This window comes from Tupaia chinensis, unplaced genomic scaffold (genome assembly GCF_000334495.1).
Source record: "Tupaia chinensis unplaced genomic scaffold, TupChi_1.0 Scaffold000622_1, whole genome shotgun sequence".
Taxonomy (NCBI): domain Eukaryota; kingdom Metazoa; phylum Chordata; class Mammalia; order Scandentia; family Tupaiidae; genus Tupaia; species Tupaia belangeri.
This window is the reverse complement of record NW_006160142.1, coordinates 218,558-240,015: the sequence shown is the minus strand read 5'-3', so window position 1 is coordinate 240,015 and position 21,458 is coordinate 218,558. Positions and strand designations below refer to the sequence as shown.

General features: G+C 40.1%; 1 protein-coding gene across 4 annotated transcripts in view; it reads right to left on the bottom strand.

Annotated features, from left to right (window-relative positions):
• PPP1R21 (protein phosphatase 1 regulatory subunit 21) overlaps positions 1–21,458 on the bottom strand; it is a 74,679-nt gene that overhangs the window by 26,990 nt on the left and 26,231 nt on the right. For all 4 annotated transcript variants that reach the window (XM_027775962.1, XM_006159006.3, XM_006159005.3 and 1 more), the window contains 6 exons: positions 19,329–19,381; positions 18,436–18,585; positions 15,220–15,321; positions 15,033–15,121; positions 12,831–12,967; positions 6,754–6,846 (listed from right to left, as the gene is read on the bottom strand). In XM_027775962.1, the coding sequence (XP_027631763.1) occupies positions 6,754–6,846; positions 12,831–12,967; positions 15,033–15,121; positions 15,220–15,321; positions 18,436–18,585; positions 19,329–19,381 (624 nt within the window). The remainder of the gene's footprint in view (positions 1–6,753; positions 6,847–12,830; positions 12,968–15,032; positions 15,122–15,219; positions 15,322–18,435; positions 18,586–19,328; positions 19,382–21,458) is intronic.

Genomic DNA, 21,458 nt, shown 5'->3' with positions numbered 1-21,458 from the left:
CCAAAAAATAAATAAGTAAATAACTACCATTGTGGGGGCCAGGAAGATGGCATAACAGTTGTCACTGGACTCCCACATGGCTGACCATAGTATGAGTCCCAGTCTCAGAAGCGGTTAAAAAATCATGCTGGGTGTGTGTGTGTGTGCAAGACTAAGATCTGGGGAGGAGAATGGAGAAAGGACTATAGCGTGGCTGTTCCCCCTTGGGAGGTAATTTCTCACTTTCCCTGTCTCTGTCAACCACCTCACCTCACCCCACCCCAGCACATGCCCCAAGACAAAAAGCTCTTTTAAAAAACAAACAAAACCGGGAACCAGCAGTTAGCGTAATGGCTATGTCGCTGGACTCCCACATAGTCAACCACAGTTCACGTCCCGGACCCGGTAAAACTCACGCCGGGCACGTAGGCGTGTGTGCCCAGGATCCCGAGAGGAGAATGGAGGAGAAGGGACTGCGGTGTGACCATCCCCCCTGGGGGGTGATTTCTCGCTTTCTGTCTCTATGTCTCTCTCTGTCTGTCTGGCGAGCGCACGTGCCCTATAGCAAAAAAACCTCTCAAAAAAAAACAAAAAGCAAAGCTACTGGGGCCAGCAGGTGGCGTAGTGGTTAAGGCACTGGACTTCCACATGGCCAATCACAGTTCAGGTCCCAGATCCAGCAGCTTGAAACTCATGCTGGACACATTTATATGCAAGCCCAAAACTTCAAGACAACAGAGGAGAAGGGACTAAAGTGTGGCCATTTCCTCAGGTGGGGGTGATTTCCCACTTTCTGTCTCTCTCTGTCTCTCTGGTGAACACTTGTACTCTATAGCAAAAAATCTCTCTCAAAAAAAAAAAAAAAAGCCCATAGTTGTGATAGTTAAGTGGGTATCAATGAGAAATTATCTTGGGAACCAGCAGTTAGCGTAATGACTATGTCGCTGGACTCCCACGTAGTCGACCGCAGTTCGAGTCCTGGACCCGGTGGCTTAAAACTCCATGTGCGTGCGTGCCCAAGATTCCGAGAGGAGAATGGAGAAGAAGGGATTGCGGTGTGACCATCCCCCCGGGGGGTGATATCTCGCTTTGTCTCTATGTCTCTCTCTGTCTGTCTGGCGAGCAAACACACCCTATAGCAAAAAAAAAAAAACTCTCCAAATAAATAAATAAATAAATAAATAAATAAATAAATAATCTTGTACTTGTATAGTAACCCATGAACTTGGAATAGAATGGTCAACAGAGAAACAATATCCCACAATCTTTGTTGGATCTTGGCTACTAGTCTGCTAGTACACACCCATTTCTAACCATGAGAAATCTCTGCACAGCCAAATAAAGACTGGATACTGAGTCTGGTTTCATGCGCTATTCCCTCCTACTCAAGAATATTACAACATGGGAACCAGCAGTTAGCATAATGGCAATGTTGCTGGACTCCACGTAGTCGACCGCGGTTCGTGTCCGGGACCCGGGGGCTTAAAACTCATGCCCGGCGCGTGTGCGTGCATGCTCAAGATCCCGAGGAGAATGGAGGAGAAGGGACTGCGGCATGACCATCCCCCCTGGGGGGTGATTTCTCACTTTCTATCTCTCTGTCTCTGTCTGGCTGGCTGGCGAGCACATGAGCCTTATAGCGAAAACCTCTCCAAAAAAAAAAGAATATTTACAACAAAGGCCTATAAATAGAGAAGCATAAAAAAAAAGACTTCAATATAAGACGGTAAAAGAAATTGCAATTGGTGAGCCTAGCCAAACAACTAAGCTTTGGAGTTATCTGGGTCTCTAAGAGGCATACTGCTTTTGTCCTGAAAATATGTGGAAGGGGGGAAACTATTATTATTTTTTTCTTGAGAGGTTTTTCTATAGGGCGTGTGCACTCACCAGAAAGACAGAGACAGAAAGCGAGAAGTCACCCCCCGGGGAGATGACCACACCACAATCCCTTCTCCTCTATTCTCCTCTTGGGATCTTGGACACACATGTACATGTGCCCGGCATGAGTTTAAGCCGCCAGGTCTGGAACTAGAACCACAGTCAACTACATGAGAGTCCAGCAACATAACCATTACACTATCTGCTAGTACCATGAAGTGGGAAAATTATTAAGACAACATTGATTTACAAGAAATAATAATATTTTTAAATAACAGTGTTTACAATATAGTGTCCATTGAATTTTTTAGAATATTTCAGCTAAAGAGCACTAATTATCATCAACAACAAAGCTAAAAATAAATCATAAAATATGAACATTAATTTTTATAGTAGGTATGTATGGAAAGAATTTCAAAACCATTTTTCTAGAATTGAACCATTTAGTTGATTTAGACTATAAATAATTAATAGAGGAAATCAGGGGCCAGCAGGTGGCATGCTGGTTAAGGCACTACACTCACACATGGCCAACCACAATTCAAGTCCCAGATCTAGCAGCTTGCTTTCTCACTTTCCCTTTCTCACTTTCTCTCCCTGGTAAGCACACATGCCCTATAGAAAAAAGGACAAAGAAGACGAAAGAAAAAGAAGGAAAAGAAATAAAATTCGTTTTTTTTTTCTTTTTTTTGGAGAGGTTTTTGCTATAGGGCGCGTGCGCTCACCAGACAGACAGAGACAGAGAGCTAGAAAGCAAGAAATCACCCCCCAGGGGGGATAGCCATGCCGCAATCCCTTCTCCTCCATTCTCCTCTCGGGATCTTGGGCATGCATGCACACGTGCCCGGTGTGAGTTTAAGCCACCGGGTCCAGGACTCAAACCACGGTCAACTACGTGGGAGTCCAGCGACATAGCCATTTCGCTAACTGCTGGTCCCAATAGTTATTTTTTTAAAACAAGAGAGAAATCAGACTATTTGGACAAAAATGGTATTTGAGATTTAATCTAATACAATCATGATATTTTAAGACAAAAGTACTATGTTCTATGAATAAGATTATCTTCACCAAAATTTTAAAACTAAGCAATTATTTAATTAGTATATACATATGTATATGTGCTCCCTTCAGAAACAGAGAAAGACAGAGAGACAGAAAGTGAGAAATCAACCCCAGGGGCATGGCCACATCACAATCCCTTTTCCTCCTTTCTCCTCCTGGCAATTCAGGCACGCATATACACGCCCCATGTGACTTTCAAGCTGCCAGGTTCAGGACTCAAACTGCAGTTGATCACATGGGAGTCCAGCACTTTAACCACTATGCCACCTGCTGGACCCTAGTTCAAACATTTTAATTATCTAGGGTGCTCCTTGACATCAAATAACTCTATAAAGTACAAAGGAATCATGTGACCTAGACTAAGTTTTTTCTTTTATATCTTTTATGAGTCTACCTGCTTTAGACTTAAGACCCCAAAATGAAAAAATTCTTAGAATATCACTTTTTAAAAGATTCACTTGCATTTTAATTTCATGTAGGATACACATTTTTATAAATGTTTCTCTTTTTTATACTGAAACTAGCCTTCCAACAAGCTACCTTTCCTCCCTCTTTTTCTCTTTCCTTCTCTCCCCTCATCATTTATTTATTTATTTATTTAAACAAATTAGATCAAGCAATGATTCAGGGCAAAGCAGGAAGGAAAGAGATTTGAAATAAAAGTTTTCTTAAAAACAAAGTTTCTTCTGTTAATATGAGTTAATGCTCGTTTGGAGTTTTCATGAGAAAGATATGATTCTTATCTGTTGTCTTACTTCCAAGCCAGGTAAGACAAATTCGAACTGTAAGTCTAGCAACATGACCCCATAATCCACTTGCCAACCATTCTTCATGTTTCCCAGTAGTTTTTCTTTACATTTGTTATCAAGGACAAAAACAAACAGAGGCACGAAATGGGCTTAAGAGGCCTCTGACTCTCATGTAATCTCTATCAGTTCACGACAAATAATGACAGAAACATTTCTTCATTTGGACCACTCGGCATCCTCTTGATCTTACATAATGTATGAACAAAAGCATCTTCAGAAAACTTTGTCTGGTACAGATGAATTAAAAGAGCAATGTAGGGCCGGCGAGTGGTATGGTGGTTAAGGTGCTGGTTCCCACATGACTGACTCCACGATTCAAGTCCCAGATAAAGCAGCTTGGAAACCATGTCCAGTGCATGTGCACGTATCCCCAAAGTCCTGAGAGGAGAGTGGATTGTGGCATGGCTATCCCCAACACAGGATGATTTCTCACTTTCTGTTTCTTTCCAGTGAGTACACACACCCTACAGCAAAAATCTAAAAAACAAAACAGGGGACTAGCAGGTGGTGTGATGTTAAGGCGCAAGACACTCCCATATGGCCGACCACAGTTTGAGCCTGGTGGCTTTCTTTCCTACTTTCTCTCTGTCTCTCTCTGGTCAAATTAAAATAGATGACTGAATAAATAAAATTAAATGTCTTAAAAATATATATATAAATAAAATCAAGATTTTTATTTTAAAAAAAGATAAAGAGAAGCAATAAATTAATAAAAAGACAAACAAATCTAAAGTGCATATTGATTAGTGAAAGAGTAAATCTGAATAAAATATGTATGGTGTGAATTCTAATTGTATGACCTTCTGGAAAATGTAAAACTACAATGATGGCATAAAGATCTGTAATTGCCAAAGATTTAAGAGGAAAAGCTGTAAAAGTGTACTTAATTAACCAAGAGTTAATAAATGAATATGTAAATACTAAAAAAAAAAAAAAAAAAGATTTTTTTTTTTTAAAGAGTGCATATGCTTGCCAGAGAGACAGAGAAAAATCACCCTTCCCAAGGGGGGATAGCTACGCCATGACCCCTTCTCTTCCATTCTCCTCTCAGAATTTTGGGCATGCACACAGATGCACCTGGCCTGAGTTTTAAACTGCCAAATCCAGAACTCAAACCATCGTTGACTATGTGAGAGTTCAGCAACATAACCATTACGCAATCTTCTGGTCCCCCCAAAATCAAGATATTTTTATATAATTGTACTATAAGACCACTTCAAATGGAGAGCTAACCTCCAGGGGCCTAGCAACTCCTATTTCGAAATTCTGGAGAAACCAGCAGCAGAAACAAATAACAATATTAACACAGGAATTAAAAAATAAATAAATAAATAAAACAAAACAAAACAAAAACCCTGTTGCTATTTGTGCTTTTAATGACCTAGTTCTAAGTTAAATAAAGTTCTGGAATGGAGGACTACAGCTCACAGTCTTGGTTCCTCAAACCAAAAGCTACAAAGGAAAAAAGTGAAAAAAGTATTGTCCCTAGAATTTCTTTCTTTTTTTTTTTTTTAAGAATTATTTAATTTTATTTAGCCATTCATTTATTTTCATTTAACCAGAGAGAGAGAGAAAGTGAGAAAGCAAGCTGCCAGGTCAGGACTTGAACCGTGGTCCAGTGTCTTAACTACCATGCCACCTGCTGGTCCCCTGTCCCTGGGCTTTCTATAGACCAAATTTATTTCTGTAGGGTTGAAGATGAAAATTGTCAACTACTACCCAGATTGCCTATCTGAGATGTGATTTCTGAAACCAGAGTTAGATCCAAAAATACAGTGACTTTTAAAGTTCCTTATGGGACCAGCAGTTGGCATAATGGCTATGTTGCTGGACTCCCATGCAGTCGACCGCAGTTCGAGTCCCAGATCTGGTGGCTTAAACTCACGCCGGGTGCATGTGCATGTGTGCCCAAGATCCCGAGAAGAGAATGGAGGAGAAGAGATCGAGGCATGGCCATCCACCCTGGGGGGTGACTTCTCACTTTCTGTCTCTCTGTCTTTCTGGCAAGTGTGTGCACCCTATAGTAAAAACCTCTCCCCAAAAAATAATTAATTAATTAATTAAAGTTCCTTATAATTGAAATAGGAAGGCTGATTCTCCAGACTGAAATGGTAAAGGTATGCTTGGTAATACTGCTGAGACTAATGAATACCAGTGCTGTAGGTTATGTGCCAACCTTTGAAAAGGCTCCAAATGTACCCCTCTTACACATGTTACTCGACACAACTTGAAGTCTTAAAAAACTATTTCCTGTGAAATTAGTAACTGGTCATTCATCATGAACTACACACCACAGTGAATCATCGAGGCACCTGGGCTATTCAACTAGCCTTCATAATTATCCTGACCCCACCTTCCCCTCTCCCAACAGTTTCTAAAAGGAAAAGAAAGGGGGGAAACTGTAGAAGCAATGCAAAACGTATATTAGTCAGGACTCAAAATCACATGTTAAAAAGCATCTGAAACACTTTAGAAGATCTCCCTCTGCCCTTCAGCAGACTATATTCTAAGGAATACCAAGGCAATCGAAAACTGACCAAAATTTAAAAACAGACCCTTGTTTCTTCAGGATGTACAGAACAAGATAGGACTTGAAAAGGCATTTAAACATAAAAACACACAAGATGGTAGAAAGTTAGTGTATTCTTTCTGGGGATTTTAAATTTTGATCCTCAAATTCCTGCATGCTTGGGCTCCAACAAGGGCAAAATATTTTACTAACTGCCTTTGAATAGCATGTCTGGTTTGGTAAAATCTATACAACTGCCTTAAGTCAGTATCATGTATTTTAGCCTGAAGTGCTGTGCACAAGGATTTCTCTTGAGCATTTTGTTTACCTTCAGAAACGAGGCAGATGGGAATAGCAGAAGGCAGTGAGCTGTGCACTTCAGTGTAAGCCAAATGCTACTAAGCCTTTATCTGAGGTCTATTACCCTTGGCAGTATTTGTTTAAGTCTCATTCAGGCAGAGCTAAGAAAGTGGAATGGAGGTTTTAAGCTTACTTATGTTCTTCTTCAAGGCTCACCTTTCATGACATCATGAAATCCATGCAGAGCAGCACCAACATTTGTTAAGACAGAACTGTAGTTTGTTCGAAGGAGTCCATCGGGCTCTGTACCTATGAAACCAAAATCACAAACCTAAACATTTTCTTGAAAAATTGTCCTGCCCACCATCTCCCTCTACTTTTGGGAAGACAGAGAATGAAGACAATTTGTAAGACATTAGAAATAAAGGCTTCTAAGATCTTTGCAAATACATTCAGGTATAATGGTGATAAACAGACACATCTAATTGAATATATCTCCCATGTTCATAATAAATATTTTAATGGTTAAGAACCAAAATTAAATTGCTAAGCAGAATTAGATCTTTCACAATTCTTTCTGAAATAAAAGTCTTTATGATTTTCATACTGTTACCATGTAACACATTTCTCTATTTTTATTCCTTACACATTATTTGCAGAACATCTCAGAGTTATATTTCTTGCATGAAAGCATGAAGAGCCCTACAGATCTGCTCCCCAGCAAAACTGGTGAAAATCACAGAAAAATAACCACTTAAAGCCATGGGACATGGTTCTAGGGTCATACAGATAACAAATATCTACTCCAGAAAATCTATTAACAATTCTTTAAGAATATCAAGAATTAGGGCCAGCCAGTGGTGTGGTGTTTAAGGTGACTGATCCCACATGGGCAACTGCTTGAATTGAGTCCCGGATCTAGCAGCTTGAAAAACATGCTGGGCACTTGTGTGCATGTGTCCAAAATCCAAAGAGAACGAGTGGAAGAGATGAGATTGTGGCATTACCATCTCCCCTGGTAAGTGCTTTCTCACCAACCCCCCCCCCCCCCACACACACACACACACACACACTCGCTGTCTCTCTGGTAAGTGTATATAACCCACAGTAAATGTTTAAAAAAAAAGATAGCAAAAGTCTATGGTCTCTGAACCAAGATTTCCTCCCTCCTCCCATCAGTTAAGGATGGAAATCCCACTCTCAACAGGTCCTATACAGCCAGGAACAAAGGATTCCCTCTCTTCCAAATCCTAGCTGGAAGCCCCGATTTCTCAGCTTGCCTGTTGCTGAGACTGAGTTCCAGGTAATTGCAACTGAAAAGTGGGGAGGGTTCCCTTCTCTCATCCAGCTCCTACTTCTGGAGTGGAGGCTCTACCTGGGGCATGGCACTGCTGATAATATGGGCACCATGATCACCACTGTCCAAGCTCACAACAGGAGTTCCACACCAAAAGAGGCATACCATGGATACCTAGGGCCGCTGCCCTGCACCCTCCACCGAGTACTTGGCTCCTAACAAGTGGGTACACTCAGGAACAGTATGGCCACTGTCCTATCTCCAACACCAGAATCATGGCTAAGAGATTTAGCCCAGGAGAGAAGCAAACCTTAAAACAAGAGCTGAGACTCTCTTCTCAAAAGAACTGACTTCATTTGCAACAGAATATGGAGAACTTTAGACCTAAAGGTGCTCTCAAAAAAATGGAGCTTGTGGTGAAAGCAATTAAAAGCAAACTGATAGATTCAAAAGGGGTGTTAGCTAAATTACTGGCTGGTTGATTTACCAAAGAGAACCAGATAAAGTAATAGTGAAGACTTATGGGATCAGAACAATAGCTACCATGGCACAGGCAGTATTGTGCTGCTCTGTATTGCTGGAAGCCACATGCCCAGCCATGGGTTCAGATCCTAGGTGACCAGAAACACGCCAGATACACATGGTCCTAACTGGCTACAGGGCCTCGGGAGAAGGGGACTGTGGTATGACAAGACCCTGTCAAGGGTACCTGTCTTTTTCTCCAGTTGATTCTGTCTCTCAAGCTCATGAAAAACTAAACTTAAGGGGAAAAAATTTATATTTAAAATTTTTTTTTAAAGAATGATTTATTTAATTTTATTTAGTTTTATTTATTCATTCATTTATTTTAATTTGACCAAGGAGAGATACACACAGAGACAAAGTGAGAAAGCAAGCCACCAGGTCTGGACCTGAACCATGGTTGGCTATGTGGGAGTGTCCAGCACCTTAATCACTACGCCACCTGCTGGTCCCCTAAATTTTATATTAAAAAAAATTTCTCAAACACTGATCTCAGAAACCATACCTGCCACATATATGCTAAGTCTATTATTATTCCTATAGAGGATCCCAAATTTATTTGATTGAATCTGAGGACAATTTATTCCCAAGGCATTCTGAAAATAAGAGAGAATCCACCAGCAATCAGTGGAGCTTAAACCTGGCTGTGAAGGAAGGAGACTGTGAAGGAATATCCTGCCAAAACCACAGTCATCCCAGCAAGACTATATAAACCCAAGGCTGAATGAACCCTCTGAGGACCAACGCTGGAGTACAAAACTGATGCTCTGAAAATACAAAATTGTGTTTAAAGAAATTAAAGGGGACCAGCAGTTAGTGTAATGGCTATGTCGCTGAACTCCCACATAGTTGACTGCAGTTGGAGTCCCAGGCCCGGTGGCTTAAACTCACGCCGGGCACGTGTGCATGCGTGCCCAAGATCCCGAGAGGAGAATGGAGGAGAAGGGATTGCGGTGTGTCATCCCCCCAGGGTGTGATTTTTCTCTCGCTTTCTGTCTCTCTGTCTCTCTGTCTCTCTCTGTCTTTCTGGCGAGCATACGCGCCGTATAGCTAAAACCTCTCCGCACACACACAAAAAAAGAAATTAAAGAAGATCTACAAAAATGAAAAAACATACCACATTCATGGATTAGAAGGCTTAACACTGTTAAGATGACAATACACTCTTAAGTTTCCTTAGGCGGCCGCAACTAAATACCACAAGTGAGGTGGCTTAAAACAACACAAATTTATTACCTCACAGTTCTGGAGGCCAGGAGTCCAAAATGAAGGTATTAGCACTACAATACTACCCCAAAGGTTGTGGGGCAAGGAGGGGGGATCTGCACTGCCTTCTCCAGCTTGTTAGCCCCAGGAGTTCCTTAGCTTGTAGCAGCATAACACCAACCCCTGGCTGTCTTCACAAGGCCTTTTCCCCTGTGTCTCCAAATCTGTCTTCCCTTATACAAATGTCAGTCACTGATTTAGTGCTCATCCTAATCTAGTACAACCTCATCAACTGCAGAGACTGTTTCTAAATAAGGTTATACACAGGTACTAGAACTCAGAACTCCATATATGTTTTTAGGCGACACAATTCAATCCACAACCTTCCCCAAACTAATCCACAGATTAGTTTTTAAGATTCACCTAAGTATGTATCCAGTACTTCATTCCTTTTTAATTACAGACTAATATTCCATTGTACAGACAAACTACCTTTCATTTATCAGCCCATCTGGTAATAACATTTAGGTTGTTTCCACTTTTTGGCTCTTATAAATAATGATGCTATAGGCAATCCAATCCCTATCAGAATCTCCGCTGACTTCTTTGTAGAAAAAGACAAGCTGATTCTAAACTTCATATGAAATTAAAAAGACCCTGAATAACCAAAACAATTGGTTAAACAGATCTTCTTCTTCAAAGAAGGACAAAATAGAACTCATAATTCCTGATGTCAAAACTTACTACAAAGCAACAGCCATCAAGACATTGTGGTACTGGCATAGGACAGACATACAGTGCAATGAAATAGAACTGAAAGTCCAAAAGTAAATCCAAACATCTATGGTTAACTGATTCTTGACAAGCATACCAAGATTATTCAATAAGGAAAAAATTGTCTTTCAAGAAAAAGTGTTAAGACAACTGGGTAGACACATACAAAAGATGAAGTTGGTACCTTAAACCATATATAAAAATTAACTCAAAATGGATCAAAAAATCTAAATGTAAGAGCTCTAATTACAAAACTCTCAGAAGAAAATATAGGGGGGCAAGTCTTCATAACCTCAGATTTGACCATGGTATTTATATATGACACCAAAAGCATAAGCAACAGAAGAACAGAAAATTATACTTCTTCAATTAAAAACCTTTATTTTTCAAAAAACACTATCAAGAAAGTAAAAAAAAAAAACCTACAAAGTAGTAGAAAAAACACGGCAAATCATATATCCAATAAGGGACTTGTATCCAAAATATATAAAGAATTCTTACAACTCAATAATAAAAAGATGACCCAACTGAAAAATTAAAAATGGTCAATATAACCATTTCTCCAAAGAAGATAGAAAACAAATGACCAATAAGCACACGAAAACATGTTTGACATCATCACCCATCATGGAAATGCAAATCAAAACCACAATGAGATACAATTTCATACTTATTAGAATGGCTAAAATAAAAGTCAGATAATAAGTGTTAGTGAGGAGGTGGAGAAGTTAGACCCCTCATACACTGCTATAGAAGGTAGGTAAAATGGTACAAACCTTTGGAAAACAGTCTGAGAGTTACCCAAATAGTTAAGCATAGAGTTACCATAAGACCCAGCAATTCTTTCCTTACTATATACCCCCCAAAAATTAAAAGACATGTGCACATGAAGACCTGTACACAAATGTCTACAGCATCATTATTCATATTAGCCAGAAGGTACAAAAACCCCCAAATGTCTATTACTTAACAGGAAGATAAGCAAAATGTAGTATGTCCATCATGGAAAATTATCCTGCAATAAAAAAAGGAATGAAGTACTGGATACATGCAACGACTTCTTAAAAACATTATGCTGGGGCCAGCAGGTGGTGTGGTGGTTAAGGGTGCTGCACTCCCACATGACCAACCGTGGTTGGAGTTCCGAGTCCCAGGAGCAGCTTGCTTTCTCACTTTCTCACTCTATTCCTCCCTCCCTCCCTTTCTGGTCAAATTAAAATAAATGAATAAATAAAGTTAAATAAAATAATTCTAAAAAAAAAAATTACGCTGACCAGAACAACGGTGATACATCTGTAATGCAAAGCTCAACGGTGCTGAAGCCATACAGGAAGGTCCTGGGTTCACATCCTAAGGTCTCCATGTACATGCTGGGTATGTGTGAGTGTGTGCCCATGATGTGGGCTGGCTGGGGCTGGATCCTGGAGGTGAGTGCAGGATTGCAGCATTAGGACCCTGCTAGGGGTGCCTGTCTGCCTGCCCCTCTCTCTGTCTGCCCCTCTCTGTCTCCCTCTCATGGAAGAAATAAACTTTTAAAAGGTATACTTAGTGAAAGAAAGGGATCACAAAAGCCTACCTATTATGTGATTTCATTCATACCAAATGTCTAGAATAGGCAAAAATACAGACAGAACATTGCTTAGGGGTAGGGAGTGGAGGAACAGGGAAACAGAAGGGTGACAGTTAAAGTACACAGGATTTTTTCTTAAGGTGATGAAAGTGTCCTAAAATTGATTGTAATGATGATGCATATACCTATAACTATGCTAAAAACTACTGGGTTGGACCCTTTAAATTGGTAAACTATATGGTATATAAATTACGTAACAATAAACTGTTTAAAAAAATAAAAACAAAAACAAATCACAGAAAATCATAGTATTCTTAAAAATAGCATTTAAACTGAGATCCATTCAGTTAGCTGAGATTACTTTTTTCAAAGGAAACAAATGACATTTTTACTAAAGTTCCCCTCCCCTATGCTATATATTAGAAAGTTGTTATAGGTTTTTATGATTTGTCCCTGTACATTTGAAAAAAGAGGAAGGAGAAATGGGGAATTAACATTCAATACATGTTTGATGCCTGATATTTTACTACCTCAATTTAATTTAATTTATGACCTGGGTAAAACAGCGTAATTTTTTTTTTTAGAATTATTTTATTTAACTTTATTTATTCATTTATTTTAATTTGACCAGAAAGGGAGGGAGGGAGGAATAGAGTGAGAAAGTGAGAAAGCAAGCTGCTCCCGGGACTCGGGACTCCAACCACGGTTGGTCATAATCACATCTAACTCCATTTCATAGGTGCAGAGAAGTAAAATGTTTTACCCCAGGTTATAAATACATAAGGAGCTGGAGGACTTTGATTCAAGTTTTTCTGACTCTAGATCCTATTCTCCTCTCACTCTAGCAAGGTAAATACCTCCCTTTTCCAGGTTCTAGTACTTGTAAGTCTTTCAAGTTGAACCAAGAGCAACAAACACACTTACTTGGCAAGGCAAGAAGAGCAACATAAGTCTGCAGCTTCTCAAACACAGCTGTCATCTTTTTCATGTCTTGGGACAGCTCTAGATTCCTGGCTCTTAATGCAGATGTGCAAAGAGAAGATTCACATTCTTCTTCTAAACTAGGAATGAGCGGATTTTTTAAAAAGTGAGTATCCTGAATGATTTTCAATTAGCTATTATAAACCATCTAAATTCTCAATGAACTATATCTATCTGTAGATAGACTACAGAAAAAAAAATTTGATCTCATTTATATGGTTCCATTTTTTTAATGTCATGATTGATACTCTGCAACAAATGGAGTAGCAGAGGACTAAATGGAAGAAAACATAAAGGCACATGCCCAACCTAAGCGTAGCACAAAATCATTACAATATTTTTGATATTTTAACATTGAAAACTATTAAAATATTTATGAGACAAAAATATTTCATGAACTGAATTCCTAAAGGGAATTAATTAAACAGGAACTAGTATCGTTGCCACAGAAACTAATAGAGAGAAGCACTAAGAAATCTTTTACTGTGAAAGCAGTTTCAAAAGCTAAACAGACTAGGGACCAGCAGTTAGCGTAATGGCTATGTTGCTGGACTCCCACATGGTCGACCGTGGTTCAAGTCCCGAACCCGGTGGCTTAAACTCATGCTGGGCGCATGTGTGCGTGCCCAAGATCCCGAGAGGAAAATGGAGGAGAAGGGATTGCGCCGTGGCCATCCCCCCTGGGGGGTGATTTCTCGCTTTCTATCTCTCTGTCTCTGTCTGTCTGGCGAGTGCACGTGCTCTATAACAAAAACCTCTAAAAAAAAAAAAAAATGCTAAACAGACTAGAAAAAATAATCCAAAGACTCAAATTTAAAAGTAAATGCCTGGGCGGGAACCAGCAGTTGGCGTAATGGCTATGTCGCTGGATTCCCACGTAGTCGACCGCGGTTCATGTCCCGGACCCGGTGGCTTAAAACTTACGCCGGGCGCGTGTGCGTGCGTGCCCAAGATCCCGAGAGGAGAATGGAGGAGAAGGGATTGCGGCATGACCATCCCCCCTGGGGGGTGATTTCTCACTTTCTGTCTCTATGTCTCTCTCTGTCTGTCTGGCGAGCGCACGCACCCTACAGTGAAAATCTCTCCAAAAAAAAAAAAAAAAAGTAAATGCCTGGGCTAGCCTTATTAGTGATTAGGGGAGTCAGGATCCCACATGGCCAACCGCAATTCATATACCAGCCCCCACCACCACCCACACCAGCTTGAAAATATGCTGGGTACATGTGCATGTGTGTGCCCAAAAAATCCGTAGGGGATGGAGAAACAGAGGAGAAGGAATTGCAACATGATTACAGCTTATTTAGGTTTGCTTTTTCTTCTCTCTCACTCTTTCTCTCTCTCTCTGGCAAGCATGCACACACATCCTCTGGCAATTTTAAAACAAAGTAAATACTTAACATTTCATAAAAATTTCAATTTTAAATGATTACTAGTAAAATGTAATCATAAAGTTAAAAAATATTTTTCACTTTTATTTTTTTTTTAATTTGCCAAAGGACATGAGTGCTCACCAGAAAGAGATAGTGAGAAAGAGAGAGAAAGTGAGGAAGCACCCCCCTGCATGGGGCATGGTTAGGCCACAATCCTTTCTCTTCCATTTCTCACTCCTTTGGAGTTTTGGGCACACATGTACATGTAACCAGCATATTGTTCAAGCCACTGGGTCCAGGATTCAAATGCTATGTGGGGTCCAGGTGCCTTCATCACTATACCACCAGCTGGCCCAACATCTGGACTCTTAACAGTATTTATTTTAACATTTTATTTATTTACTTATTTTTAGTTTTTGCCATAAACTGTGTACACTTACCAGCAAGAGAATAACAAAAACTCAAACCAAAATATTTCTTTCAATAAATGTGTCATTCACAATTATTGAAAATACTGATTCATTAATATTATTTGGCTATAACAGTAATCACAATACAGAACTACTGAAAAAAATGATAGGTGACAATTAAATTTTCCTAAATATAAGTTTATGCTATTCAACCATGCTTTACCTTTCACACAAAAGTCCAAACAGCTGTGGAGCAGAAAGGTCAGGCAGATCATATGAGGCACATATGCCTACATTATTAATTCCTGTGCAGGCCAGGGTACACCCACCATTCCCCAAGCTCCCAGGCCTCTAGGGCTTAGTACCTTTTTAACTGATAAGGAAGAATCTTCCTAAGAAAACACATGTAGGAGGTTAAATGTTCTGAAAAAGTTTTCAATTTCACAGTTGTTTCCTGAAAAAAAAAAAGCAATAATAATAATTTCAAAGTTAAAGAGCTACTGAACAAAGAGGAGCACCCACTTCCAGAAATAAAACAAGGAAGGAAATTACCAGGACAGTCACAGTATCCTCAGTAATACTTTCAAATAAATGAAGCATTCCTTCCTCAAGAGGGCGGACATAGGAAGCATTTTCATGAAGGTACTGTGAGAACTAAACAGGAAGGAAGGAATTGTGCATTAAATCACTTGAAAATAATAAACTTCCAATATGTTTGTAAACAGATCTGAGTTAGAAACCTAAAATCTTTTGGAGATTTTTCTAGAAAATTTGGCTTTTACTCAGATGTTCCCCTCTAATGACCACAGATAATATCCCCAAGTCCCCCCTCCCATACCAAACTGAGGCTCTAGAAGAGGGGTGACACAATTAATACCCAAGCATCCAAGGAAACCGGGAAAAGATACTGCTTCACAGCCCAGCACCAAAGGCTGAACACCAACTTCCCCTGAACACCTACTTCTCCACAAGGGTCCCAGTTAAAAAAAAATAAAGAAAAAAAAAAAAAGAAAAACTGAAAATCAAGACTATATGATACAGATTTTTGTGTTACATACTTTTTTTTTTTTAAAAAGGTCTATTTAAGACAGTTTTTAAAGTTATTTTTATTGTACTTGATATATGGATTAGTAAATTCCAGAAATGTAATTATTATCAAATTAAGCAGATAGGAGTTAGCAGGTAGTGTGATGGTTATGGCACTGGATTCCCACATGGCCAACCATGGTTTGAGTCCTAGACCAGGCATTTTGAAAATCACGCTAGGCGTGTGTGTGTGTGTGTGTGTGTGTGTGTGTGTGTATTCAAAACCCCAGGAGGAGAAAGAATTGCAGTGTGGCCATTCCTCCTAGGGGTTGATTTCTCACTTTCCCTCTGACAGGCAAGAGCACATGCCCTATAGCAAAAACCTAAAAAAAAAAAAATTAATTTGCAAAGCCAGCAGGTGGCTAAGTGGTAGATTCCCATATGGCTGACTATGGTTTTAGTCCTGGATGCAGCAGCTTGAAAATCAAGCCAGGCAAGACCAGCAGATGGCCTAATGGTTACATCGCTGGACTCCCACATAGTCAAACACAGCTCGAGTCCAGGACCCAGAGGCTTAAAACTCACATCTGGCCCATGCGTGCATGCCCAAAATCCCGAGAGGAGAATAAAGAAGGGATTGCGGTGTGGCCATCCCCCTGATTTCTCACTTTCTATCTATCTGTCTCTCTCTATTTGGTGAGTACCCACACCCTATACCAAAAATCTCTCTTAAAAAACAAAAGGAGGACTAACAGCGTAATGGCTGTCGCTGAACTCTCACGTAGCCGATCGCAGTTTGAGTCCTGGACACAGTGATTGAAACTCACGCCAGGTGCGTGTGCATGCGTGCCCAAGATCCCGAGAAGAGAATGGAGAAGGGATTGTGGCATGGCCATCCCCCCTGGGGGGTGATTTCTCACTTTCTATCTCTCTGTCTCTATCTTTCTGGCGAGTGCATGCACCCTATAGCAAAAACCTCTTTTTTTAAAAAAAAAAAAGAGAAAATAAAGCTGGGCACTTCTACATGCATGGCTAAAATCCATGGAGGAGAATGGAAGAGTAGGGACTGTGGGGTGGCCATCCCTCTAGGGGTGATTTCTCACTTTCCCTATCATAGCCTTTGTCTGTCTCTCTGTAGCAAGCGTACATATTTGGGGGAGTGTGGAAAATCAGCATATTAAAATTTTTATAACTGTCACTGATAACTTAGCATTTAAAAGGACTAATACAGTAGGAAGATTAAGTTCAGGAAAAAATTCTCCAGACATGCAGACAATTAAAAAGCAAAAGGGTGGGACCAGCAGTTAGCGTAATGGCTATGCCGCTGGACTCCCATGTAGTCGACCATGGTTTGCATCACGGACCCGGTGGCTTAACACTCACGCTGGGCGCGTGTGCGTGCGTGCTCAAGATCCCAAGGGGAGAATGATGGAGGAGAAGGCATTGCGGCGTGGCCATCCCCCCTGGGGGGGAGGGTGATTTCTCACTTTCTATCTCTGTCTGTCTCTGTCTGTCTGGCGAGTGCAAGCGCCCTATAGCAAAAACCTCTCTCTAAAAAAAAAAAAAAAAAGCAAAAGGGTAATCTTTGCTTATGAAGGATATCAATTATTAAGTATTACCTAATGGTTCAAATTTCAATTTCTCAGTGTAGAAATGTGAGATTTCACTTTGCCAAAATGTTATTCAACTGACCCTATCTCAAACTACACAAATATGGCCCTGGGCAACTCACTCTGAATCTTTAGAGCTATATAAAAAGATGACCTCAAAACTTACAATTCTAAAGGTCTACTTTATGATTCTCTGAACAAATTTAAACACTGGTCATCTTTTTAAGAAATGGCTTCTGAATCTCTTTCAGTATTATAGACTTATTAGAAAAGTTCCATAGAGACTTAAAAGGCCAAAGCACCAAAGGTAAAATATTGAGAAATATATGATTTCTTCAAAGTAATGAAGTGCTTCAGACAAATTAACAGATTTGATTCTCACCATATGGACATAATATGGCAACAAGATAAAATAAAATCAAAATATGAACAGAGAATCAGTATTAGGTAGAAAATATTTTTGATATTTTAGGAAGCATAAAGTGTAATTATACTAATGTGTTACAATAGTGTTTTCTCTGTTTAGGTCTTCTGAAAGCTTTTTTCCCTCAGTGATTTAATCACGCCTTTCCCTGTTAGGAGAGAGGAGGCCTATCCAGCTTCTTTCCTCCTATTAAAATCTTGCTCTTCTTCAAGTTCAGTGAAAGATTACCCCAAAGAATCTTATCCAGAAACTACCACCAACAGCAATCTTCCCTCCCTGATGATCTCATTCATACCTCTTACTCACACTGAGTCTTTTAACAACTCCCCTAACATTTAATTTCTTAAGAATTTCCATTTTAGGGAAGCTAGCAGGTGGTGTGGTGGTTAAAGTGCTGGACGCTCCCACATGGCTAATGACGGTTCACATCCCAGACTTGGTGGCTTGCTTTCTCATTTTCCCTCTTTCTCTCTCTGTCTGTCTCTGGTCAAATTAAAATAAATGAATAAATAAATAAAATAAAAAATTCTTTTTTAAAAAAAAGAGAATTTCCATTTCAGTCATATTTTATCTTGAGAGTGAAGACTGACTTTGGGGGCTTTTCCATGCCCTCCATAGTATTTGGTTGATGCACAGTAGTCATCTGAAAGTAATTAAGGTCTCCCTAGTTGTTCAGGGCAAGCAAAAAGTATTGTGAGTTAAATTTACCTTCTGATTTAATGGAGATATAGTATCTATGGCAGAATCAACAGGAAAAATCTGAATCCTCTGTTCTGTATAGGTGTGAAAGTTCAGAAGTGCAGTCACGAGATCTTGAACAAAACCAAGGGCCTGCCCAGCAATATCCCGCATTTTCAGCTTTAAAATAAAAAGTAGACAGTTAAATCAACTACCAAATTACTATTTTAAAACAACTTCATTAGGACTGATTCTGGAGAAAAAATTTGAATTCTAGTGTGATTATTCCTTAATTTAAGTTCATTTGCTCCCACATGAATTTAATATTTCTGTTGAAGTACATTTTGAAAGATACTAGTTTTGACAAATACAAATCCTCCACTGAGACCATTTATTGAGTGCACAGTTCACCAACCTAGAAGAAAAGCATGGCTCAAAAATCAGTGCATCTTTGGGACCAGCAGATGGTGTAATGGCTGCATCGCTGGACTCCCATGTAGTCAACTACAGCTCGAGACCTGGACCTGGTGGCTTAAAACTCATGCCAGTACATATGCGTGCATGCCCAAAATCCCAAGAGAGAATGGAGAAGGGATCTTGGTGTGGTTATCCCCTCTGGGGGGTGATTTCTCGCTTTTTGTCTCTGTCTCTCTAGCTAGCATATGTGCTCTATAGGAAAATCTCTCAAAAGAAAAAGGATCTGCATCCCATAATTCAGGCCTAGTGTTATCAGCAAAGATCTGCATTATTCGTGAATTCAATAAAGAAGTAAGTTACACAATTTTAAAAATGGACAAGAAAGTAAGGCTAAAGTTAAAAACAATTATGTAATATACTAAACAGAGGTCCAAACAACTAATTCTTATTACTGTAGAGTTTGATATACACATGGCTGACTATAAAAGCAGGAGTTTCATCATTACCTGATGTCTTCTATTGTGGAGTGGAACATTCAGAGCGTTATACCGACTATATTCTACAAAACAAAAATGATGTCTATTAAGTCTCTCATATTATATTCACAGAATACCAGCTTTACTGCCAACTAAGAAATGCTCAGCAGCAAAATCAGGTTTGTATAATAATTTAAGATGACCAATGCCACAACCACAATATCGAAGAATAACAGAATGTACAGTGAGTCAGAGGTTTCTCAGATAAAGTAATACTTACAGGTTTTTTTGACTTTGGGATTAACACAAACAAATCCTGTGTTTCTATTTCTAAGAAATCATCTCAAATACGTCTTTGGAACCTATCAAGACTGTTTAGAAAGGCTCACAATGTCCTGGCTGTATTCAGTCATTCTCTCTTCTAAAGTAGTCCTACACAAAGATGCCACACTAATCATCCCAAAATACCTCTATTTTCACGGCACTACAATAGTATACTTGACAATCTCTCACTGTCTGCTACTGCTGATCCTAATGACTCATTCTTAATTTTCCTGGAATGTTTTCTCTGTCTTTCCAAGGGTACTCCTCTCTTTTTTACTTAAGTTCATTCATTTTTTATTCATAACAGAACATGTGCATGCACATTAGAAAGAGGAAAAAAACCCTTGACAGGATCTTATCACACTGTAGCAAGTGCACACATGCCCAGTGAATTTTCAGGCCAACCCAGGATCTAAACCTGCAACCAGCCATATGGCTTCCAGCATGGCAGTTCAGTTTGCTACCACTACACCACCAGGCTAGGCCTCATGGTCCTTTTCTCTACCCCAGAGTCTGTCATCAATCTTTATAGCTTCTAAACCTCTGGCCTCACACTCCCTCAACCTTTTTACTTTAATAATCTTCATTTCTAATCACCACTTAAGTTACTCAAACTTGTTCTCCTCTGCCCATGTCATCGGTCAGAATGACTCTGAGCGAAAATCTGGTTCTGAAAAGTCCTGTGCCATTCTCATCCAGTTCTCTCTTAGGTTTCCACTGCTACTATATCAGCCATGTATTCCCAGCTGTGTCTCCCATCCATCAATACCTCCCTAGTGCTCCATCGGCCCTCTTCAGCCTTTGTTTTCTTCCCAGCCTGGTGAATCATTTCAATGAGCTTTTGCTAACACAAACCCACAGCAGGGTCAATAATACATTCTGCCTATCTTCAGGAGGCTTCAACTTTACTTATATTTCCCACAACATCTACTCCAAATCTTTGCTATTTTAAGCCCCAAATACCATTTCTCCTCTCACTCACCCCCAAACCACCCTCTCTATCTCCCACTATGCCAAAACCAAAGCCAAAGTGAAAGGGTTCTTGCACTCCCATCCTCCACCTTGGTGTCTCTGGCTCACAAATCCCTTCCTCGGCTAGTGCTCCTCCTGGGCCCTTAGCAGTAGCTGCTCCTGACCCATTTGGGGATTTTGTCCATCAATCCCTCCTTCTGGCCCATCTTTAGTATCATCTCATTACAAAAAATTGTTGTTGTTGTTGTTGTAGCTCATTTAATGCTATCTCCATAGTGACTTCTTCCCTTCTGTTCATATTTAATTCTCGGCCCTCATTCCCAGCCCCCATTCCCAGCCCCCACACACTCAGCCTTTTCTTTTACTTCACTAGTTTGTCTTATCCTTTTCCATTTCTTTCATTCCCACTGCTCAAAGAATGGCATTGTTCTGTCCATTTCCTCTGTACCCATTCACCTCTAACTCATGCTGATTATTTGGTACCCACCTCCAGCCTGCAAAGAAGTGCTTACTAGTCCTCTCAAAGTCACCAAATTCCGTCTCCAAACCCAGTAGCCTTACCTCCATCACCCTCCCTGACCTCTCCACAGCAATGCACAGAACTGGCCACCAGGCTGGAACACTCCCTCTTCCAGCTTCTACTCATTCTGCTTTCCCAGCTTCTCCACCACAGCCCCTCCCCTGCTCCTGACAACAGAGATGGAGAATCCCCAAGGCCCTTGCAAAAGCCTCTCTACACTGTGCAGTCCTTGTCTACACTCAGTCTACACTCCTAGCATGGGGGCTCATCCAGCCCAGTAGAGTTAAGATCAGTGTCTTTCCCGAGGTCCATCAGAACATTAAACAACAACAAAGCCATCATCG